General features: G+C 40.4%; 2 protein-coding genes across 4 annotated transcripts in view; both read left to right on the top strand.

Moving 5' to 3' along the window:
- Positions 1 to 2,207, top strand: part of LOC311499394 (protein NLRC3-like) — a gene marked incomplete at its 3' end in the record, with an annotated part of 29,311 nt that extends 27,104 nt beyond the window's left edge. Inside the window, exons 9-11 of the mRNA XM_084560345.1 lie at positions 776 to 949; positions 1,477 to 1,523; positions 1,651 to 2,207. Coding sequence (XP_084416471.1) covers positions 776 to 949; positions 1,477 to 1,523; positions 1,651 to 2,207 — 778 coding nt within the window. The remainder of the gene's footprint in view (positions 1 to 775; positions 950 to 1,476; positions 1,524 to 1,650) is intronic.
- LOC311499817 (NLR family CARD domain-containing protein 3-like) overlaps positions 1 to 18,687 on the top strand; it is a 47,702-nt gene extending 29,015 nt beyond the window's left edge. The window contains exons 1-12 of one of the 3 annotated variants that reach the window (XM_084560946.1): positions 8,933 to 9,310; positions 9,980 to 10,024; positions 10,191 to 10,293; positions 10,396 to 10,509; positions 10,699 to 10,785; positions 10,906 to 10,981; positions 12,805 to 13,027; positions 13,221 to 15,006; positions 16,465 to 16,638; positions 16,749 to 16,921; positions 17,078 to 17,124; positions 17,247 to 18,687. In XM_084560946.1, coding sequence (XP_084417072.1) covers positions 10,205 to 10,293; positions 10,396 to 10,509; positions 10,699 to 10,785; positions 10,906 to 10,981; positions 12,805 to 13,027; positions 13,221 to 15,006; positions 16,465 to 16,638; positions 16,749 to 16,921; positions 17,078 to 17,106 — 2,751 coding nt within the window. In that variant the 5' untranslated portion in view covers positions 8,933 to 9,310; positions 9,980 to 10,024; positions 10,191 to 10,204 and the 3' untranslated portion in view covers positions 17,107 to 17,124; positions 17,247 to 18,687. Of the gene's footprint in view, positions 1 to 8,932; positions 9,311 to 9,979; positions 10,025 to 10,064; positions 10,294 to 10,395; positions 10,510 to 10,698; positions 10,786 to 10,905; positions 10,982 to 12,804; positions 13,028 to 13,220; positions 15,007 to 16,464; positions 16,639 to 16,748; positions 16,922 to 17,077; positions 17,125 to 17,246 lie in introns of those variants that run through there. The other 2 variants (XM_084560947.1, XM_084560945.1) reach the window with 2 other exon arrangements.
- The last annotated feature ends 629 nt before the right edge of the window (positions 18,688 to 19,316 follow it).

Below are 19,316 nucleotides of genomic sequence, written 5' to 3' on the forward strand. Positions count from 1 at the left end.
GCTCGACTTCAGGAAGTCAGAGTGCCTCATATGGTATGGCCAGCAATGTCCCCTGACCTGAACCCCATAGAGCACGTCTGGGACCAGCTGAAGCAGAGACTGGATGATCGTACCCCAGCCCCACGTGACCTGGCAGAACTGCGTGTCGCACTTGTGGAAGAGTGGAACGCATTGCCTCAGAACAACATCATGAGGCTAGTGAGGAGCATGAGACGTTGCTGTCAAGCTGTCATTGCGGAAAATGGTGGAAACACCTGCTACTGACATTGTTAATTTTTGTTATTTGGGGCTATCCTTGTTATTGTCTAAATTTTGGGGGTAATAAAAATGGTGTTTCTTCTCATTCATTATTAGTAATATCAAAGGGAACTTTTACTTATTTCATTAATATTCAGACCAAATAGGAAAAGCACTCATGTAAATAACAATATCCCTAACTTATGGTGATTAGTGCAAATGCTAACACTAGCATGCTAACATAAGATAAGAATGCTAATGATTAACATTTGCTAAACAGAAAGTACAGTTGAGACTGATGGGAATGATAGTCCAAGAAATCACATTTGAGTTGGAGTGATTGAATGCAGGTATGCTAGCAAGGAAAGCTAACATGTTGTATTTAGCAAGTAAACAAAAACTTAATATCCATTATCTGGATATCCACTGGTTACACCAAAACCACAAAACATTTTCCCTTTAGTCACCCACATTGGCTAGTTTTTGTCTATATTTAAAAGAATTGATGCTTATAGACTGGATGTAATTATGTGTGTAGTTTGTCAGGTTGTCAGGTCACAAAGGAGGGCTGTTCTTCTCTGGTCTCGGCTCTGACCTCTAACCCCTCCCATCTGAGAGAACTGGACCTGAGTTACAATCATCTAGGAGACTCAGGAGTGAAGCTGCTGTCTGATATAAAAGAGAATCCAGACTGGAGACTGGACACACTCAAGTATGAACGCACAACATTTCTTCATTCATTCATTTTCTGTACCTGCTTATTCCTGTTATGGGTCACGGGGTCTGCTGAAGCCTATCCCAGCTGTCAATGGGCGAAAGGCGGTTTACACCCTGGACAGGTCGCCAGGCTATCGCAGGGCTAACACAGAGAGACAGACAACCATTCAACTCACACTCACTTCATGGCCAATTTAGAATCACCAATTAACCTAATGAGCATGTCTTTGGACGGTGGGAGGAAGCGGGAGTACCAGGAGAGAACCCACGCAGACACAGGGAGAACATGCAAACTCCAAACAGAAAGGCCCAGTCAGCCCATGGGTTCGAACCCGGGACCATCTCGCTGTGAGGCATCAGTGCTTACTACCTTTCCACTGTGCCGCCCTTGAACCCACAACATTTCTTCATGTTCAACTCTGATAGAATTCATATTGGATGGCAACGTCTTTAGGAAATATTCATAGATATACTTCTTTCAGATTTAGAGGACGTTAACAAGATAAGCCTTCTTCTTTTCAGGGTGGACCATAGTGGAGAGCAGAGAATGAAACCTGGTCTGAGAAAGTGTAAGTGTGTGTTTGATTCACCAGAATAATAAAATTAATCATAGCAACACTCATTTATTCATTTAATAAACCTAGGACACTAACACTGATCTGTTCCATGAATAAATATATGTGTCTTCTCAATCAGATGCTTGTAAACTCACACTGGACCCAAACACAGCACACAGATACCTCCAGCTGTCTGATAACAACACAAGGGCAAAGGTGCTAAGAGAGAGACAGATAATTCATCTTACTCCAGAGAGATTTGAACACTGTCAGGTTCTGTGTACAGATGAAGTTACTGATCGCTGTTCCTGGGAGGTAGAGTGGAAAGGAGAAGTCCTGATAGCAGTGACTTATAAAACAACCAGAAGAAGAGGAAACACTGAAGACTGTTGGTTTGGGAACAATAATCAGTCCTGGAGTCTGTGGTGCTCTGAGAGTGGTTACTCTGTCTGTTACAACAAGAAAATAATAGAGCTACCATTCTCTCCTTCCTATGGATCTAACAGAGTAGCAGTGTATGTGAACTACTCTGCTGGAACCATCTCCTTCTATGAAGTCTGTAACAACATACTGTATCATCTCTACACCTTCCACTCCACATTCACTGAACCTCTCTACCCTGGCTTTGGGTTTGGAGACGACTCCTCTGTGTCTATTTATGAACTGCAGACAAATAAGAAACACACTGCTGACTGAATATAGTCAGTGACTGTTCACTCTGGACATGTCATTAACACGGGTGGGCCATGGAAATTAAGATGCTATGAGTATTTCAAAGTTGTGAAGCTTGCACTACTGTCCTTGTTAGACCATTTACAGTAGACAACATCAGAAGCGTCAGTATAATTTCCCTCCGACGGCGCTGATTCTCTGCGACTCGCTGGTGGGAAACATCCGTTTCTTCAATGCCATTACCCACTGTATTCCCGGGGCCACAACTGTTGATATCCTGAACAAACTTCTCAGTCTCTTAACGTCACTTCCATCGTCCATCACAAAGATAATTGTCCATGTTGGCACATGTGACACCAGTCGCTGGCACTTGGAGATTACCAAAGTCAATTTTATTCGTCTGTTGGATCTCCTCAGCAACAGCGGTAAATCCATTTTCATCTCCGGCCCTATCCCCACGTCGGGCCGCGGCCCTGAGCCTTTCAGCCGCCTTCTTTATCTTCACACCTGGCTGCAGTCAATGTGCGGCTCATTCAAGATTAACTTTATCCATAACTTTGACTCTTTTTGGTCCCGCCCCTCTCTTTTCTCACCTGACGGCCTCCATCTAAACAAGTCCGGGAGTCGCTTGCTTGCAGCTAACATACAGCATGCCGTATTATATCAGCTGTCCATCCGTGCGTGACTACGATCATCATTACCATCACCTGGCCTCTTAGCGCCTCCACCCCTGCCCACCCAGGGTGCCGACGCCCTCTCGTGGAAGGATGTTCAAACTACCCATCCTCCATCTTTTCATGGCTACTCTTCCTCGCCCTCCTCTCTGTGTGAGTCAGCAGTTACTACTGATCTCACTAGCTCCCCCTTTAGGCCATCTTCGTGCAGTACATACCCTAGCTACACCATTGTATCCTCCAGCAGGCCAGTTCTGTCTTCATTTAGACGATTTTCTGTTAACCCCAACAATCTTGTTAATATTAAATGTCACACTAGCCCGCCCTTAGACTATGATCCCACTACTGCACAGCCTCCTCTCACTCCTGGTCAAACATACTCAAATTTGGACTTTTTAATATCTGCTCTCTCTCCAGTAAAGGACAACTTCTGCAGGATTTCATTAGTGGCCACAGGTATGATGTCTTATGCCTAACAGAGACATGGCAACAACCAAATTACTTTTCCCAGCTGAATGAAGCATCTCCTCCCGGGTATGTTTACACCAGTCAACCCCGTGCCATTGGACGGGGGGGAGGTATCGCAATAATTCACCATAGAAATGGAAAGTCTCGTCTGTCTCTATCCCAGCCCACCAGTCATTTGAATGTCTGGTCATTCAACTGAACGGACCATCTCCTACTATAATAGCCAATGTTTATCGTCCACCTAAGCCCAACACCGATTTCATCAGTGAATTCTCTACCTTCTTCACTCACATATCCTCACTCAGCCCTAACATAATTCTACTGGGTGACTTCAACATACATCTCGACAATTTGAAAAATTCTTTCACAAAAAGCTTCACATCCTGCCTGGACAGTTTTGGATTACAGCAGTTTATTGACTTTCCCACCCACTCAAAAGGACACATTCTGGACCTGATCTACTGTTCTGGTACTACTCCTTTTAACTGTTCTGCAATTGATCTCCCCATCTCTGACCATAAGCTTATATCATTTAATGTTAACCTTGCACTATTCAAATCTAAACTACCTCGCATCATATCATTTCGTAATATTAAGGACATTGACTTAACTGCTCTGAATACTGGCATCACTGCCCTCCCCCCCTTCAACCACTTATCCACTCCCGATGAACTGCTTTTCCATTACAACACTGGACTTCATAATCTCCTCGATTCCCTGGCTCCACTGAAAACACGGACTGTCACCTTTACCCACTCTGCACCCTGGTTTACACCCGAACTCCGTCAACTTAAGGCCAAAGGACGTCAACTAGAACGCCTCTACAGGAAATCTGGCCTCACCATACACCAGGACATGTTCCATAACCACATTCTCCACTACAAGGCCATGCTATCTACTGCCAAATCACTTTATTTTGCAAATCAAATCAATTCAAATGATGGGAACACAAAGGCTATCTTTTCTCTGGTTAACAAAACTCTACAACCCCCAGACTCTCTTCCTCCTCACTTCTACTCAACTGATTACTGCAACGTCATTATGGTATTTTTTAACACAAAGATTGACACTATCCACCAACAGCTAGCTCACAGCACACACACCTCACCCCTCCCACCTGCCCAAACTATCTCCTCTACATTTTCTAACTTCAAATAACCCTCGTTTTCCGACATATCTGACCTCATCAGGAAAGCTAAGCCATCCACCTGCCAGCTCGACCCCCTGCCAACTGGTCTTGTTAAAGCCTCCATACACTCTCTCACCCCTCTTATAACTGCCTTTGTTCATTCCTCTCTCACCTCTGACAATAACCTATATGAACAATTTCAATCTGGTTTTCGCCCTTTACACAGCACAGAAACAACTCTGTTAAAAATCACCAGTGACCTCCTTATGGCTGCTGATTCAGGACTCCTTTCAATTCTCATTCTCCTTGATCTAACCGCAGCATTTGACACAATCTCCCACTCCATTCTCATCCATAGACTAGCCTCCATCGGTATCTCTGACACACCTCTCAATTGGTTCATCTCATACCTCTCTGGCCGCACTCAGTTCATTCAGTTAAAAACATTTACATCCCGCCCATCCCCCCTTTTCTCTGGTGTTCCCCAAGGCTCTGTTCTTGGTCCTCTTTTATTTGTCATCTGCCTCATTCCCCTTGGCCAGATATTTCATAGGTATAATATTAATTTCCACTGTTATGCGGATGACACCCAGCTCTACTTGTCCACCAAACCCAGCTCCACCTTTCCACCCACTTACCTCTCGGACTGTATTCAGGAAATCAGAACCTGGTTCTCCACCAACTTCCTTAAACTCAACAGTAGTCAAACTGAAATTCTTCTCATTGGCACCAAAACCACCCTATCTAATATAAACAACTTCTCTATTCAAATTGACAATTCCCCTGTCTCCCCCTCTCCCCAGGTTAAGAGTCTGGGTGTCATCCTTGACACCACTCTTTCTTTCCATTCTCATATTAACAACATCACCTGTTCAGCCTATTTTCACCTACGCAGTATCTCCCGTCTCCGTCCATCCCTCTCACCTGAAAATACTGCCACTCTTGTCCATAGCCTGGTCACGTCCCGTCTGGACTATTGCAACTCCCTTTTATTTGGTTTACCTGACAAATCCATCCATAAGCTACAACTGGTTCAAAACTACGCCACACGAATCATCACTAGAACCCCCTCCATAAGTCACATAACACCGGTCCTGCAGCAACTCCACTGGCTTCCTGTCAAATTCCGTATCATCTACAAAGTCCTACTTCTCACCTTCAAGGCATTAAACAACCTCGCCCCTCACTACCTCACTAACCTGCTCCAAATAAACATTCCTGCCCGCACTCTTAGGCCATCCTCATCACAACAACTCACCATCCCACCTACTCGCTTGACCACTATGGGGTTCAGAGCTTTCTCCCATTCAGCTCCCTGCCTGTGGAACGCCCTCCCAGAACACTTAAAAAATTCAGACTCAGTCACCACCTTCAAATCTCAGCTCAAAACGTATTTATTCAGACAGGCCTACTCCATTCCATAGTCTCACTTCTATCTCCCATTCTATCTGTCATTTGTATGTAACTATATGTTCTATATTATGCTTGTGTGTACTTTAATTGTGTTTTATTTTAACTATTTCGTGTATTGAATTGTGTTTTATTTTAAACAATTTGTGTCGTGAAAGGCGCCTATAAATAAAATGTATTATTATTATTATTGTTATTATTATTTAATTTATCTTCAGACTTGGTGTTCTGTGTACTTTCTACTTTTTTCTACTTTTCTAATTTACAAAAATGATTGAGCAGGTCTTTATTAATGCTGATTTTATGTGTTTATCAACTATCAACTATAAGTTCATTATTCCTGAGGAACTGATGGAAAAAAGTGATTTTTTTTTTTAGCTCTTATTGAAACACAGAAAATAAGACCCTGTGATCTGTATTGGCCAATAGTACTTCCAGAGACTGGCCATTGGTGATCAGGAGTAGTTTCATATACAGACCATTTACAATTTATTTAGTATATAGTTCATATTGCCTGAGTATTTAGATTTTCTTTCTCAACATGTAAATTATTTTGTAATGTTTTACTTAATATTACTTCCATCTCAAATAGTTTTAGTTTTCGTTTTATTATTATTATTATTAGTAGTAGTATTTAGTTTTATTGTTGTGTTTCCTTGTACTGTATTGTCCTCACTTGCTGATACTGTCAGGTGAGGAGTTTCCAGGAAGGGGGAATCATGAAGGTAGAAAAACAAGATGAACCAAGATGGAATCCATGTGGACAGAGACGATGGAGACGTGGAGACATCTTGGTTCATCTTCTTCTACTCAGGACATTCAGGACTGCCAATAAAGCTTTGGACAAACAACCTCTCCTTCTGTCAGCAGAACCACTTTGTCAATAAAGTTCTGTACTTGTTTATTTGGGAAAATGAGCCAATATTACACGTGAGGTGCTAAAGTAGACCAAACAATTCTACTTTGGTCTCATCTCACCACAAAACATTTTGTCAATGAGTGATCTTTGTTGGTGGGGAACGGTCGTCTTTAGTCTGTCTGACTGTGGATTATTTGTGGGTTCCAAACTCTTTAGAGATGGTTTTGGAACCTTTTCCAGCCTGATGAGCAACAACAACTATTTTTCTGAGCTCCTCAGAAAGCTCCTTTGTCTGTTGCCATCATACACTTCCACAAACCTGTGTTGTGAAGATCAGACTGAGACAAATCCCTGATTTATTTAAACTAAACCAGGAACTGAACCACACCCGAGTCTCATTACACTGACACTTCTGAACACATGGACCCTGGTTGGACCTGGAAATGAACTTGGAATCGCAGATACGTGATATTGGCTCATTTTCCTGAATAAACAAATATCAATTACAGATTACAGCACACATTCTCTGTGGCATTGTTTCCATAATCTTCCAGTGTCAACAGATTTATTTCCATCCGGTGTTGGATTAATTTTTCACCAAGATCTTGTATCGATGATGGGAGAGTCTGACCACTGCACAAAGCCTTCTCCAGCACATCCCAAAGATTCTCAGTGGGGTTAAGGTCTGGACTCTGTGGTGGCCAATCCATGTGTGAAAATGATGTCTCATGCTCCCTGAACCACTCTTTCACAATCTGAGCCCCATGAATCCTGGTATTGTCATCTTGGAATATGCCCGTGAACATCAGGGAAGATGGTTTTTTTTCCTCAAAGATGATGGTTCTCCACTATCCTTCCAGTTTTTAATAATGCGTTGGACAGTTCTTAACCCAGTTTTAGTAGTTTCTACAATCTCCTTAGATGTTTTCTCTGCTTGATGCATGCCAATGATTTGACCCTTCTCAAACAGACTAACATCTTTTCCACGACCACAGGATGTGTCTTTAGACATGGTTGTTGAAGAAATGAGAAGCTACTCATTGCATCAGTTGGGGTTAAATAAGTTGTTATCAGATGAAAGATAATCACCCATGCAGTAATTATCCAATAGGAGGGTCCTACCTATTTGCTTTTTTTTTTTTTTTTTTTCAGGCAGTGTATTGTTTTATTTGAAAGAACAAGAACTGGGCTGGAGGTCCCTAATAACAGCCATATAACTTCCATATCAACATCAAAAGGCATCAACAGGATCATCAACATATTGTCTTATTTATGGAGATAGTTCTGTTCATATATGTCTTTCTTATTCTGATCATAGGATGATAAAAGGTTCCTGGCTCCTTCTCTACAACAATTGCGCCACCTACTGGAAGGCTGATTTAATACTCTTGTTATAAATGGTATAAAGAGGCAGGTATTCAGTGAACTGAGTTGATTATTTTTCTCTCTAGTTGCTTTTGCAGGACCACACAAACACTAACAAGACTGCAGTAAAAAGAAGACAGAACATTTGTCAGTCTCCAGTCTTGGGTTTTACTGACACTCAGTGATGAGAGTCATCTACTAGAGATTTAATACCTCATGAAGGTAAATAAATAACAGAAACACTTTGTCAATCAACACAGCTTTTCAGATCCAGTCAGGACGTGTTGGTGTCAGGTGATGATCCACAAACATGGACAGTAGAGTGGTATATGTCATAGTAACATAGAGTACACCATAAGAAGATGAACATGATCCAGACTAAAAGAAACTCAGCAGGCAGAAGAAAACCAACGTTGTGACATCCAGATTTGATCAAGGACGATCTTCTAATGTGATAACTATCAGCATAACATGTCACCACAGGTATGAGGGAATGTTCCAGGTCCCTGACTATAGAACCATAGGTAGATAAGATTCATGGAAAACAGGAGAAAGAATGAGACAGGCCACAAGTGCTTCTGTTCAGAGCAGCTTCACTCAGCAGACTGAGAAAATAACAAGAGTCCATGGGAGAAGCAAAGCGCCACACTGCCTCCTGCTGGTAAAACACTGACAGTGGATTAGAAAGAAGTCTAGTAGTATTATTTATTTATATTTTTTTTGGAATATTTCTTTACAGAAATACTTTGCTTTTCGGACAAAAACATAAACCAATATTATAAATATGTGACCATACATTTTGTGTGCGTCACATTTATAGGGGTAGGGTGGGGGGAGGGGGAGCAGTCTGTTCTGGTGCTTCAGCAGCAGATATTACAGTTTCCGTGCAGATAAAGTTTTGTTTTATTTTTCCATCTGTCCGTTCAGAAGTAAACCACCAGGATTAAACCTGAAGTGACTCTAAATCCAGCTTCTGAGTAGAGTTTTGCAGTTAAGGTTTAAACTTTTGATTGTTAGAACATCATCACTGGTGCAGAGTGGTTGCAACTGTTTTTTTTATTTTTATTTTTTTTTAGTTGGCGTCCTCATTCTCTTTCTCCACAATTAATGTTAATTCATTATCTTTACTGGTTTCTTTCACACCTGTCTGAGAGTGTGTATCGATGTTTTTCTACTAACTCTCCTGTCAGGGTGTATCCATGCCTGTAGGTCACAGATAACAGTAAGTACAACTAACGTACATAACCAGCTCAAATAAAAGATACAACCTAATGCTGCTAAAGAGGTAAAGAAATGACTACACATTCAGTCTGATTAATTTATATAATAATTTATTTATTTGTTTGTTTATTTATTTGTTTGTTTATTTATTTATTTGCGGTTTATTGAGCTAGTGTTTAATTTGTTTTATTCTACACAGACAGACAGGTTTACTTTCATTTTCAGAGCAGTGACGCAGTTTAAAGATCTGCTCATATGACATCAACAGGATCAACAAAAATAAATGAATATTAATGTTTAATGTTTATCGTGCAAGTTTAACAGATTCAGGTTACTAATCTTGGAAACGCTTTATAATGAGGTACGAATGTATTTTTATAATTATTATCTAGTCCTTGCAGTGATAATCACGTGGGCCTGCTTAGGTAGAGTTTAGCTTCACCCTCAGATACCTGAAATCAGGAAAGAGAAACACAAAGGAAAGAAAACACAGTGGAACCACAAATATGTCCAGTATATTAGGGTTGTAATCACCTTTATGTCTTTAAAAATGGTCAAGATGATTAATTTACCCGGAGACCAACTGTACGCACAACATCAGCCCAGATGTGATCAATAATACCTCTGACTACAAACTGAATAACTTTTCTGTGTCTGTGTCTTTGTTTAGTTTGATGATGTGAGACAGACTTCAGTTCTTCTTGAACATAAACCAGTAAGACCTCATTTTATTCTCATGAAATAACTTCATTAGGTCCAATGTACTGCTTAGTCTGATTGGTACAAACCTCACTGATGTTTGGGTTGAGATCCTCTACAATCAGGTGATGAGTTTGGCATCCATCCATTAGTATGGAATGATGTGTTGTGTTTGTGTTAAGGTGTCGGCTCTGTTATGGATCAGTGTGAGGACAGAGAGGAGGGACTCTCTGCCTCTAAACCAGATCCATGTGAGGAATATGACGACCAAACCAAAGCTCACAGGTGAGATCTGGATCCTAATCCACAACTGTTCTTCATGTCAGAGTTAAGAGTCACTCTAGTCTCATCAGGAAAAGTCAAACATCTGGATGTGTTGTGTTGAAGGACAGAGACACAGGAGAGGACAGACTGTCCTACACCCAGCTGTGTGTCCATGAAGAGTAACTGTTCCATGGCTGAGCCTATTGACTTTAAAAGACAAAAAACATCTGAAACAAAGTAAGTGGACCCTTTTTATAATTGAGTTATTATCAGTATTACTTCATACGTGATGAAATTTTAATGTTTTTTGTTTTTCTATCATCACCAAACTAAGGCTGACGGCTTCATTCTGTTAGGGCAGTTCAAAACTCACATTACTCTAGTTTCATCATTAACAGTCAAAGCTCTGTATGTGATGTGTTAAAGGCCAGAGAATCCTACACCCAGCTGTGTGTCCTTCAAGAGTGACAGGTCCAAGGGTGAACTCATTGACTTTAACACTTCAGAAACAAAGTAAGTAGATGTTGTTGTGGTAGTGGTGTTGTTTTTATCAACATTCTTCATAACATACCACTACACATTTGCTGTAGGTGTCTTTATGTAATTATGTTAACCTTTTTATATTCTCCTCAGAGTTCAGCAGAGTTCAGAGGATCCCAGGGTTCAGTCTACCCAGGAGCAACAAACAGACCTGGACTCTATATTTACGGTGTGTATAAAACCCAGCTGTTAAATAACAAGCCTCTAATGAAATACTAACATACTGGTTTATGGAGTAATTGTCACACGGTGGTGATTTGGTTTTGTTTGTCTTGTCATTTCCGGTTTTATTTTGAAATTCTAACTCTCCTCTCGTTTCAGGTCACTTGCCCTTCCTCTTGTGTCACCGGTCTGATTGTCCTCCTGATCCCTGATTGTTTCCACCTGTTCCCCATTACCCTCGTGTGTATATATGGTCCGTGTTTTCCCTTGTCCTGTGCCAGTGTGTCATGTCTCATGCCCCAAGTGTCCTCGTGTTTCCTGCCTTTGCTACCCAAGAAGTCGTTAAGTATCTTCGTTTTTGATTTGTTTTTGCAACGTTTTTTCCTCTACGGAGTGATTTTTTGTTTGTTACTTTTGTTTGCTTCTGGAGACTTTGAGTTTGATTTAAATAAAGTGCCTCGTATACTGGAACCTCTGCATCTGAGTCCAGCTCTTTTGTACCGTCGTGTCAGTAATACAGATTGAATCTTGTACTTTTTGACAGACATCAATCAGTGTCATGTGGAACACAACATACACATAGAGACTGATGTAGTCCAGGTGTAGTAGATGAAATGTGCTGATGTGGGGAGCAAATATTAACAAGAGTCTGTTCCAAGAGGCCACTGTTGTGTATTATCCTTAACAATCTATGTTTTTTGTTAATTTAAGCATTTACCAAAACATGTTCATGTTATAGTTTTATAATGAATACAGTAAAGTTCAACACTTAAAGTTCAAGCTCAGCTTCAATTCAAGGGGTTGAAAAAAAAAATAATCTAAAACAGGGGGTTCCCACACTTCATCTGTTTGAACCTTATGGCACAATACTTTACTCTGATGACTGCCACTGCACTGATTTCTTTCTTGATCCAGCACTCACGCTCATTTATACCCTTTCTGTAGTTGGTTGCAGATATAAATTTGAAGGCTAATTACTTCAAACACTAGAGTTTTTCAGCAGTTCTTGTGTTTGACCATGAATGTATGGGGAGCTCTTATGCTGGTCGGCCTTCAATCCTTCATTGTATTGTACGTCAATCAAGTGTTACATGTCATAGAGAGGATAGATGATAGACAACATTAAACATTTTTCTGAACGGCATGCAATCTACCAGTACCTAAAACAAAGCATGATTTGGGTCTTTGTCTCTCTAACTTTGTCTTTTGTCTCATTATCATTAAACTATAGTGACTCAATGCCATTGGATACCATGTACCATATTCGTACACCATCCTACTGCCTCCAATGTTTTACAGATGATGTTGTATGCTTCAGCTCATGGTCCATTCCAAGCCTTCTCCATACTTTTATCTTCCTGTCATTCTACTACAGGTTGATTTCAGTTTCACCAAACAATGCTGTTCCAGAAATGCGCTGGTCTGTTTTAGATGTCCTATGATATGGCATATATGACATGCCATAATGTCTAATCTGGATCTTCCATTACTGGGGCTTATAAAGTGTTTGCACTTTGTTGTGAACCTTCTGTTCATTTGGTCTTATGAAGCCTTCTCTCTATGGTAGACTTCACAGACTTCATAGACTTCATCTGGAGGTTCCTCTGTTGTCCTCTGTGTACATCTATCTTTTCTATTGCAGAGCTCAGCAATTTATTCTTTTTGCTTAGAATGTGCCAGACTGTGGATTCAGACACTTCTACTGTTTTTGCCATCTCTCGCACAGATTTGTTTAATTTTTGCAACCAAGTTAAAACAGTTAAAATTGTGTCAGCCTCCAAATATATGGACTGCATTTTTATAGAAAATTCTGTTTACATATTGTTCCAGATTCTTAAAGAGAACATTGTCAGCTTTGTGACGGATGAGTTGAAGAATTTCCAGCGTCTTTTGAGTCAAGATCCGGAAACATTAAAGAGCCAGAGGAAAACTGAGGAGGATGATGGTGAAGAGAAAGAGAAGAAGAGCATCATCAGAGAGGCTTTTCTGAACATCACCCTGCACTACATGAGGGAAATAAAGCAAGAGGGACTGGCTGACTGTCTGCTGAGTAGTAAGAGACTTTAGACAACTTTTACATTTTCATTTTAGTTGCCTAAAAATATTCTGTATTCATATGTATCAGACCTGAACAAAACAGAGGGGTACACTGCAGCAGTCACACTTAAATATTTGTATAAGATTTTCTATAATATTTACAGTTTATTTAATCCTTCATTAATAACAAATGTCATTTGTTCTTTCAGGAACTTCTCCTAGATGGTGTCAACGTAAACTCAAATCAGACCTAAAGGAGAAGTTCCAGTGTGTGTTTGAGGGGATTGCTAAAGCAGGAAACTCATCCTTTCTGAATGAGATCTACACAGAACTCTTCATCACAGAGGGAGAGTCAACAGAGGTCAATGATGAACATGAGGTCAGACAGATTGAAGCAGCTTCCAGAAAGAAAGATGAACTGGAAAATAGAATCAAATGTGAAAACATCTTTAAACCATCAGCTCACAGAGATAAACCAATCAGAACAGTGATGACAAAGGGAGTGGCTGGCATTGGGAAAACAGTCTTAACACAGAAGTTCACTCTGGACTGGGCTGAAGACAAAGCCAACCAGGACATCCACTTCACTTTTCCATTCACTTTCAGAGAGCTGAATGTGGTGAAAGAGAGAAAGTTCAGCTTGGTGGAACTTGTTCATCACTTCTTCACTGAAACCAAAGAAGCAGGAATCTGCAGGTTTGAAGAGTTCCAGGTTGTGTTCATCTTTGACGGTCTGGATGAGTGTCGACTTCCTCTGGACTTCCACAACACTGAGATCCTGACTGATGTTACAGAGTCCACCTCAGTGGATGTGCTGCTGACAAACCTCATCAGGGGGAAACTGCTTCCCTCTGCTCGCCTCTGGATAACCACACGACCTGCAGCAGCCAATCAGATCCCTCCTGAGTGTGTTGACATGGTGACAGAGGTCAGAGGGTTCACTGACCCCCAGAAGGAGGAGTACTTCAGGAAGAGATTCAGAGATGAGGAGCAGGCCAGCAGGATCATCTCCCACATCAAGACATCACAAAGCCTCCACATCATGTGTCACATCCCAGTCTTCTGCTGGATCACTGCTACAGTTCTGGAGGATGTATTGGAAACCAGAGAGGGAGGAGAGCTGCCCAAGACCCTGACTGAGATGTACATCCACTTCCTGGTGGTTCAGACCAAAGTGAAGAAGGTCAAGTATGATGGAGGAGCTGAGACAGATCCACTCTGGAGTCCAGATACCAAGGAGATGATTGAGTCTCTGGGAAAACTGGCTTTTGATCAGCTGCTGAAAGGAAACCTGATCTTCTATGAATCAGACCTGACAGAGTGTGGCATCGATATCAGAGCAGCCTCAGTGTACTCAGGAGTGTTCACACAGATCTTTAAAGAGGAGAGAGGACTGTACCAGGACAAGGTGTTCTGCTTCGTCCATCTGAGCGTTCAGGAGTTTCTGGCTGCTCTCTATGTTCATTTGACATTCTATAATCTTGGTAAAAATCTTCTTGGAGAACCTCACTGGTATACTGTATTTGAAGATGAACATAACCTAAAGCATCTCCACCAGTGTGCTGTGGTCAAGGCCTTAGAGAGTGAAAATGGACACCTGGATCTGTTCCTGCGCTTCCTCCTGGGTCTTTCACTTCAAACCAGTGTTCTACATGGCCTGGTGACAGAGAGAGGAAACAGACAAACTACCAACAGAAAAACAGTGAAGTACATCAAGAAAATGGTCAGTGAGGATCTCCCTCCAGAGAGAAGCCTCAATTTGTTCCACTGTTTGAATGAACTGAAGGATCATTCTCTAACAGAGGAGATCCAACAGTACCTGAGTTCAGCAAGACTCTCAGAAAAGAATCTCTCTCCTGCTCAGTGGTCAGCTCTGGTCTTTATGTTACTGTCATCAGAAGAAGATCTGGATGTGTTTGACCTGAAGAAATTTTCTGCTTCAGAAGATGCTCTGCTCAGGATGCTGCCAGTCATCAAAGCCTCCAGAAGAGCTCTGTAAGTGGAAAAACTCTGCAAAATACAGTATATTAGTATCATACATGATGTTTACCTGTATACCAGTTGAATCACAAGACTACAAAGTGTTTTAACAATACAACATCTCTGGAGCACTACATTTTATCAAGAGATAAAGATTATCATGTACAGAATTGGTGAATAAACCACACTTGTGTTTGAGGAACATATTTCTTCATAAAACAAAAACAGATAACACTTAATTAGAATAATTACATTAATCATATACAGTACATCAGATAATAGGATTTAAACATGCCTGAGAGATATGAAGGAATCTAATGTAAAGGTGTTTTACAGATATTAAACTGAAAAGGTGTCAGTTGCCTAAAGCAGGATAGGGTAAAATCGTCAAAAGAATGTTTTAACCACTCCACCGCATTAATGTTGAGAAACTACAGTTTTAGAAAGTCTGATAGGATACCTACTTTATGCATGGCAAGTAATTATTCCAGCAACTGTTTACAGAGACATTAGTTCAATTATGATTCAATATATCACAATTCTAGTCAGTCAGAAGTTTACATGCACTGAGCTGCTGTGTCTTTAAATGACATGAAAAAGTTGAGAAAATAATGTCAATCATGCTTCTGTTAGATTAACTGACATCATTTGAGAGGACTGGAGATGTATCTGTGGACCTGTACATACACCGATCAGGCATAACATTATGACCACCTTCCTAATATTGTGTAGGTCTCCCTTTTGGTGACTCATCAGAGAATGGACATGGACCTTTTGAGGGTGTCCTGTGGTGTCTGGTAACAGGATGTTGTTAGTGGGGGGGCTTTGAGGGGAGGGGCCTCTGTGGATCATCCCAACGATAGGATGTTAGGGACGGCACAGTGCTGTGTTGGCTAGCACTAATAGCTCTGGGTTCAAATCCATCGGCCGACTGGGGCCTTTCTGTTTGCAGTTTGCATGTTCTGTTGCAGCATGCATGGGTTCTCTCCGGGTACTCTGGCTTCCCCTAGGTTAACTGGTGATTCTTCTAGCGACCTGTCCAGGGTGTACCCCGCCTCTCGCCCAGTGTCATCTCAGAGAGGCTCCAGCCTAGAGCACAAGTGGTTACAGAAAATGAATGAATGAATGGTCAATGTTATTTACTTCTCCTGTCAGTGGTTTTAATGTTGTGACTGATCAGTGTATATTAAGGCTTATCACTAAACTCAGTACCAACACAACTGTGGTATAACACAATTTCCATGCCGTGGTAAAAAAATCAGTCATAAAAAATTATGACTTGTTGCCTTGGAGCCTTGACTGTACTTATCTAAGTAATTATGTATCATGCATTGTAGTTACAGTATTAAAATGAGACAAGAGGTTGAAGGTAGTTTGGAAGTTGTTTCAGAAACTAAGTATACTGTGTGTAATAAACATGGATCAGCTACTGACAGACAACCTCATTATGTCCTCTTACTTTCTTTTTTTCAGGTTGAGTCATTGTAACCTGTCAGAGAGAAGCTGTGAAGCTCTGGCCTCAGTTCTCAGCTCCCAGTCCTCTTGTCTGAGAGAGTTGGACCTGAGTGATAACGACCTGAAGGATTCAGGAGTGAAGCTTCTTTCTGATGGACTGAAGAGTCCACACTGTCTACTGGAAACTCTCAGGTCAGGAGTCAGTAGTTTATGATGTTTGAATGCTGATTTAAACATGCTTTGTTCAGTGTTTAAAGCTATTCACATGTATATGCTGTGACTTACTATTAATGTCTGTATAGTTTGTCAGGTTGTCAGGTCACAAAGGAGGGCTGTTCTTCTCTGGTCTTGGCTCTGACCTCTAACCCCTCCCATCTGAGAGAACTGGACCTGAGCTACAATCATCTAGGAGACTCAGGAGTGAAGCTGCTGTCTGATCTAAAAGAGAATCCAGACTGGAGACTGGACACACCAAGTATGAACTCACAACATTTCTTCATTTTCAACTGTGATAGAATTTATATTGGATGGCAACTTCTTTAGGAAATGTTCATATACTATTATACTATGTATATTATAACTAGATAACCTTACAAGATAACATTGTGGTCTGACTGCTTCTTCTTTTCAGGGTGGACCATGGTGGAGAGCAGAGAATGAAACCTGGTCTGAGAAAGTGTAAGTGTGTGTTTGATTCACCAGAATAATTAAATTAATCATAGTCACAGTTTTCATTTAATAAACCTAGGACACTAACACTGATCTGTTCCATTAATAAATACATGTGTCTTCTCAATCAGATGCTTGTAAACTCACACTGGATCCAGACACAGAACACACACTCCTGCTGTCTGACAACAGAAACGTACGAGGACAGAGGCAGACACATTGTCTTACTGAGACATTTGACGTCCGTCAGGTTCTGTGTACAGATGAAGTTACTGATCGCTGTTACTGGGAGGTTGAGTCGGAAGGAGGCATCCTGATAGCAGTGACTTATAAAACAACCGGAGGAAATGATGAAGACTGTTGGTTTGGGAGGAACAGTCAGTCCTGGAGTCTGCAGTGCTCTAACAAGGGTTACTCTGTCTGGCACAATAAAACAGAAATAAAGTTTCCATTCTCTTCTTCCTCTGGTTCCAGCAGAGTAGCAGTGTATGTGAACTATTCTGCTGGAACCATCTCCTTCTATGAAGTCTGTAATGATGAACTGTTTCCTCTCTACACCTTCCACTCCACCTTCACTGAACCTCTCTACCCTGGCTTTGGGTTTGGACTCAACTCCTATCTATTTGTGTAGACAAATAAGAAACACACTGCTGACTGAATACAGAGGGAGCAGTTTGAGCCTTTAAGAGCTCATTCAACCCCTAATCTATAATAACCCAGTAACTAGAATAAATAAATTAATTAAATACTTAGAAACCTTTAAAGCAATTTATGAATGATTTTGTTAGTTTGAGAGTTTTCCCTGATTCTTTAATGTCAATCTGAAACACTCATTATTATCAGTGATCATACTCCACTAAAAGTGTTTTATATAAAATATCATATATACACTGTTGGAATCAAACAGTTTTCATCTCTTCTGATGAAATGATTGTGACAATGTGATTTGTATAAATAGGTTTAAAAAGAGAAATGTTTCTGAAAACTAAATTATTCCAACTTGATGTTTTGTGCATGAGTTTTCAACATTTGATTTATAATCTAGTCAATTAGGATTTGTGTGCATCAATAATTTTATCTCATATATTTCTATAATATGTGTATATATAATAACATGTTCTATATGTACATGTATTTACTGTCTCTATGTATATGTATATTTCTGTGTTTTTATTTACAAATTACTTTCAGGTGAAGGGAATATTCCTGACCAAGTCCAGGTCAGTCTTTAGATCTTTGGTTAACTTGCACGAGTCAAAAACTGTTCTATTCTAAATGCTTTCATTGTGTACCTGCTGATTTAGCTCTTGTATCATTTTGATGTTAACTGTGTGTTCTATATACTGTATCACACTGCAGAATTCAATTAAATTATAAAGGTGAAGACTTCAGATAAGCCTTTCTCTGCTCTGCATATTAAATTGTTTTATTTAAAAGAACCAGAACTGGGCTGGAGGTCCCAAATAACAGCCATAAAACTTCCAGTATTCTGTATAATGTCCACGATATCAACATCAAAAGGCATCAACAGGATCATCAACATATTGTCTTGTTTATGGAGATAGTTCTGTTCATATATGTCTTCTTATTCTGATCATAGGATGATAAAAGGTTCCTGGCTCCTTCTCCACAACAATTGCGCCACCTTGTGGAAGGCTGATTTAATACCCTTGTTATAAAGGGTATAAAGAGGCAGGTATTCAGTGAATTGAGCTGATTTTCCTAGTTGCTTTTGCAGGATCACACATACACTAACAAGACTGCAGTAAAAAGAAGACAGAACATTTGTCAGTCTCCAGTCTTGGGTTTTGCCTTACACTCATGTTCTAGATATTTAAACATTTTTGTGGAGTTCATTGAGCTAGTGTTTAACTGGTGTTTAACTTTAAGTGGTATTCTGGGCAGGTATACAGGTTTACTTTCATTTTCAGGCAGTGACATAGTTTAACGTTTCATCTCACAAAATATCAACAGGATAAACAAAAATAAATGAAGATTAATGTTTAATGTTGTTTCTCATGCAAGTTTAACAGATACATGAAATCTTGGAAACGCTTTATAGTACAAATAAACCAGTCAGCCACAACATTATGACCACTTACAGGAGAAGTGAATAATATTTACAATCTTGTGACAATTCAGTGTTCTGCTGGGGAACTTCTGGACCTGGCATTCATTGGTGTGGATGTTACTTAGACATG

This window comes from Chelon labrosus, assembly GCF_963514085.1.
Source record: "Chelon labrosus genome assembly, chromosome: 14".
NCBI classification, from domain to species: Eukaryota; Metazoa; Chordata; class Actinopteri; order Mugiliformes; family Mugilidae; genus Chelon; species Chelon labrosus.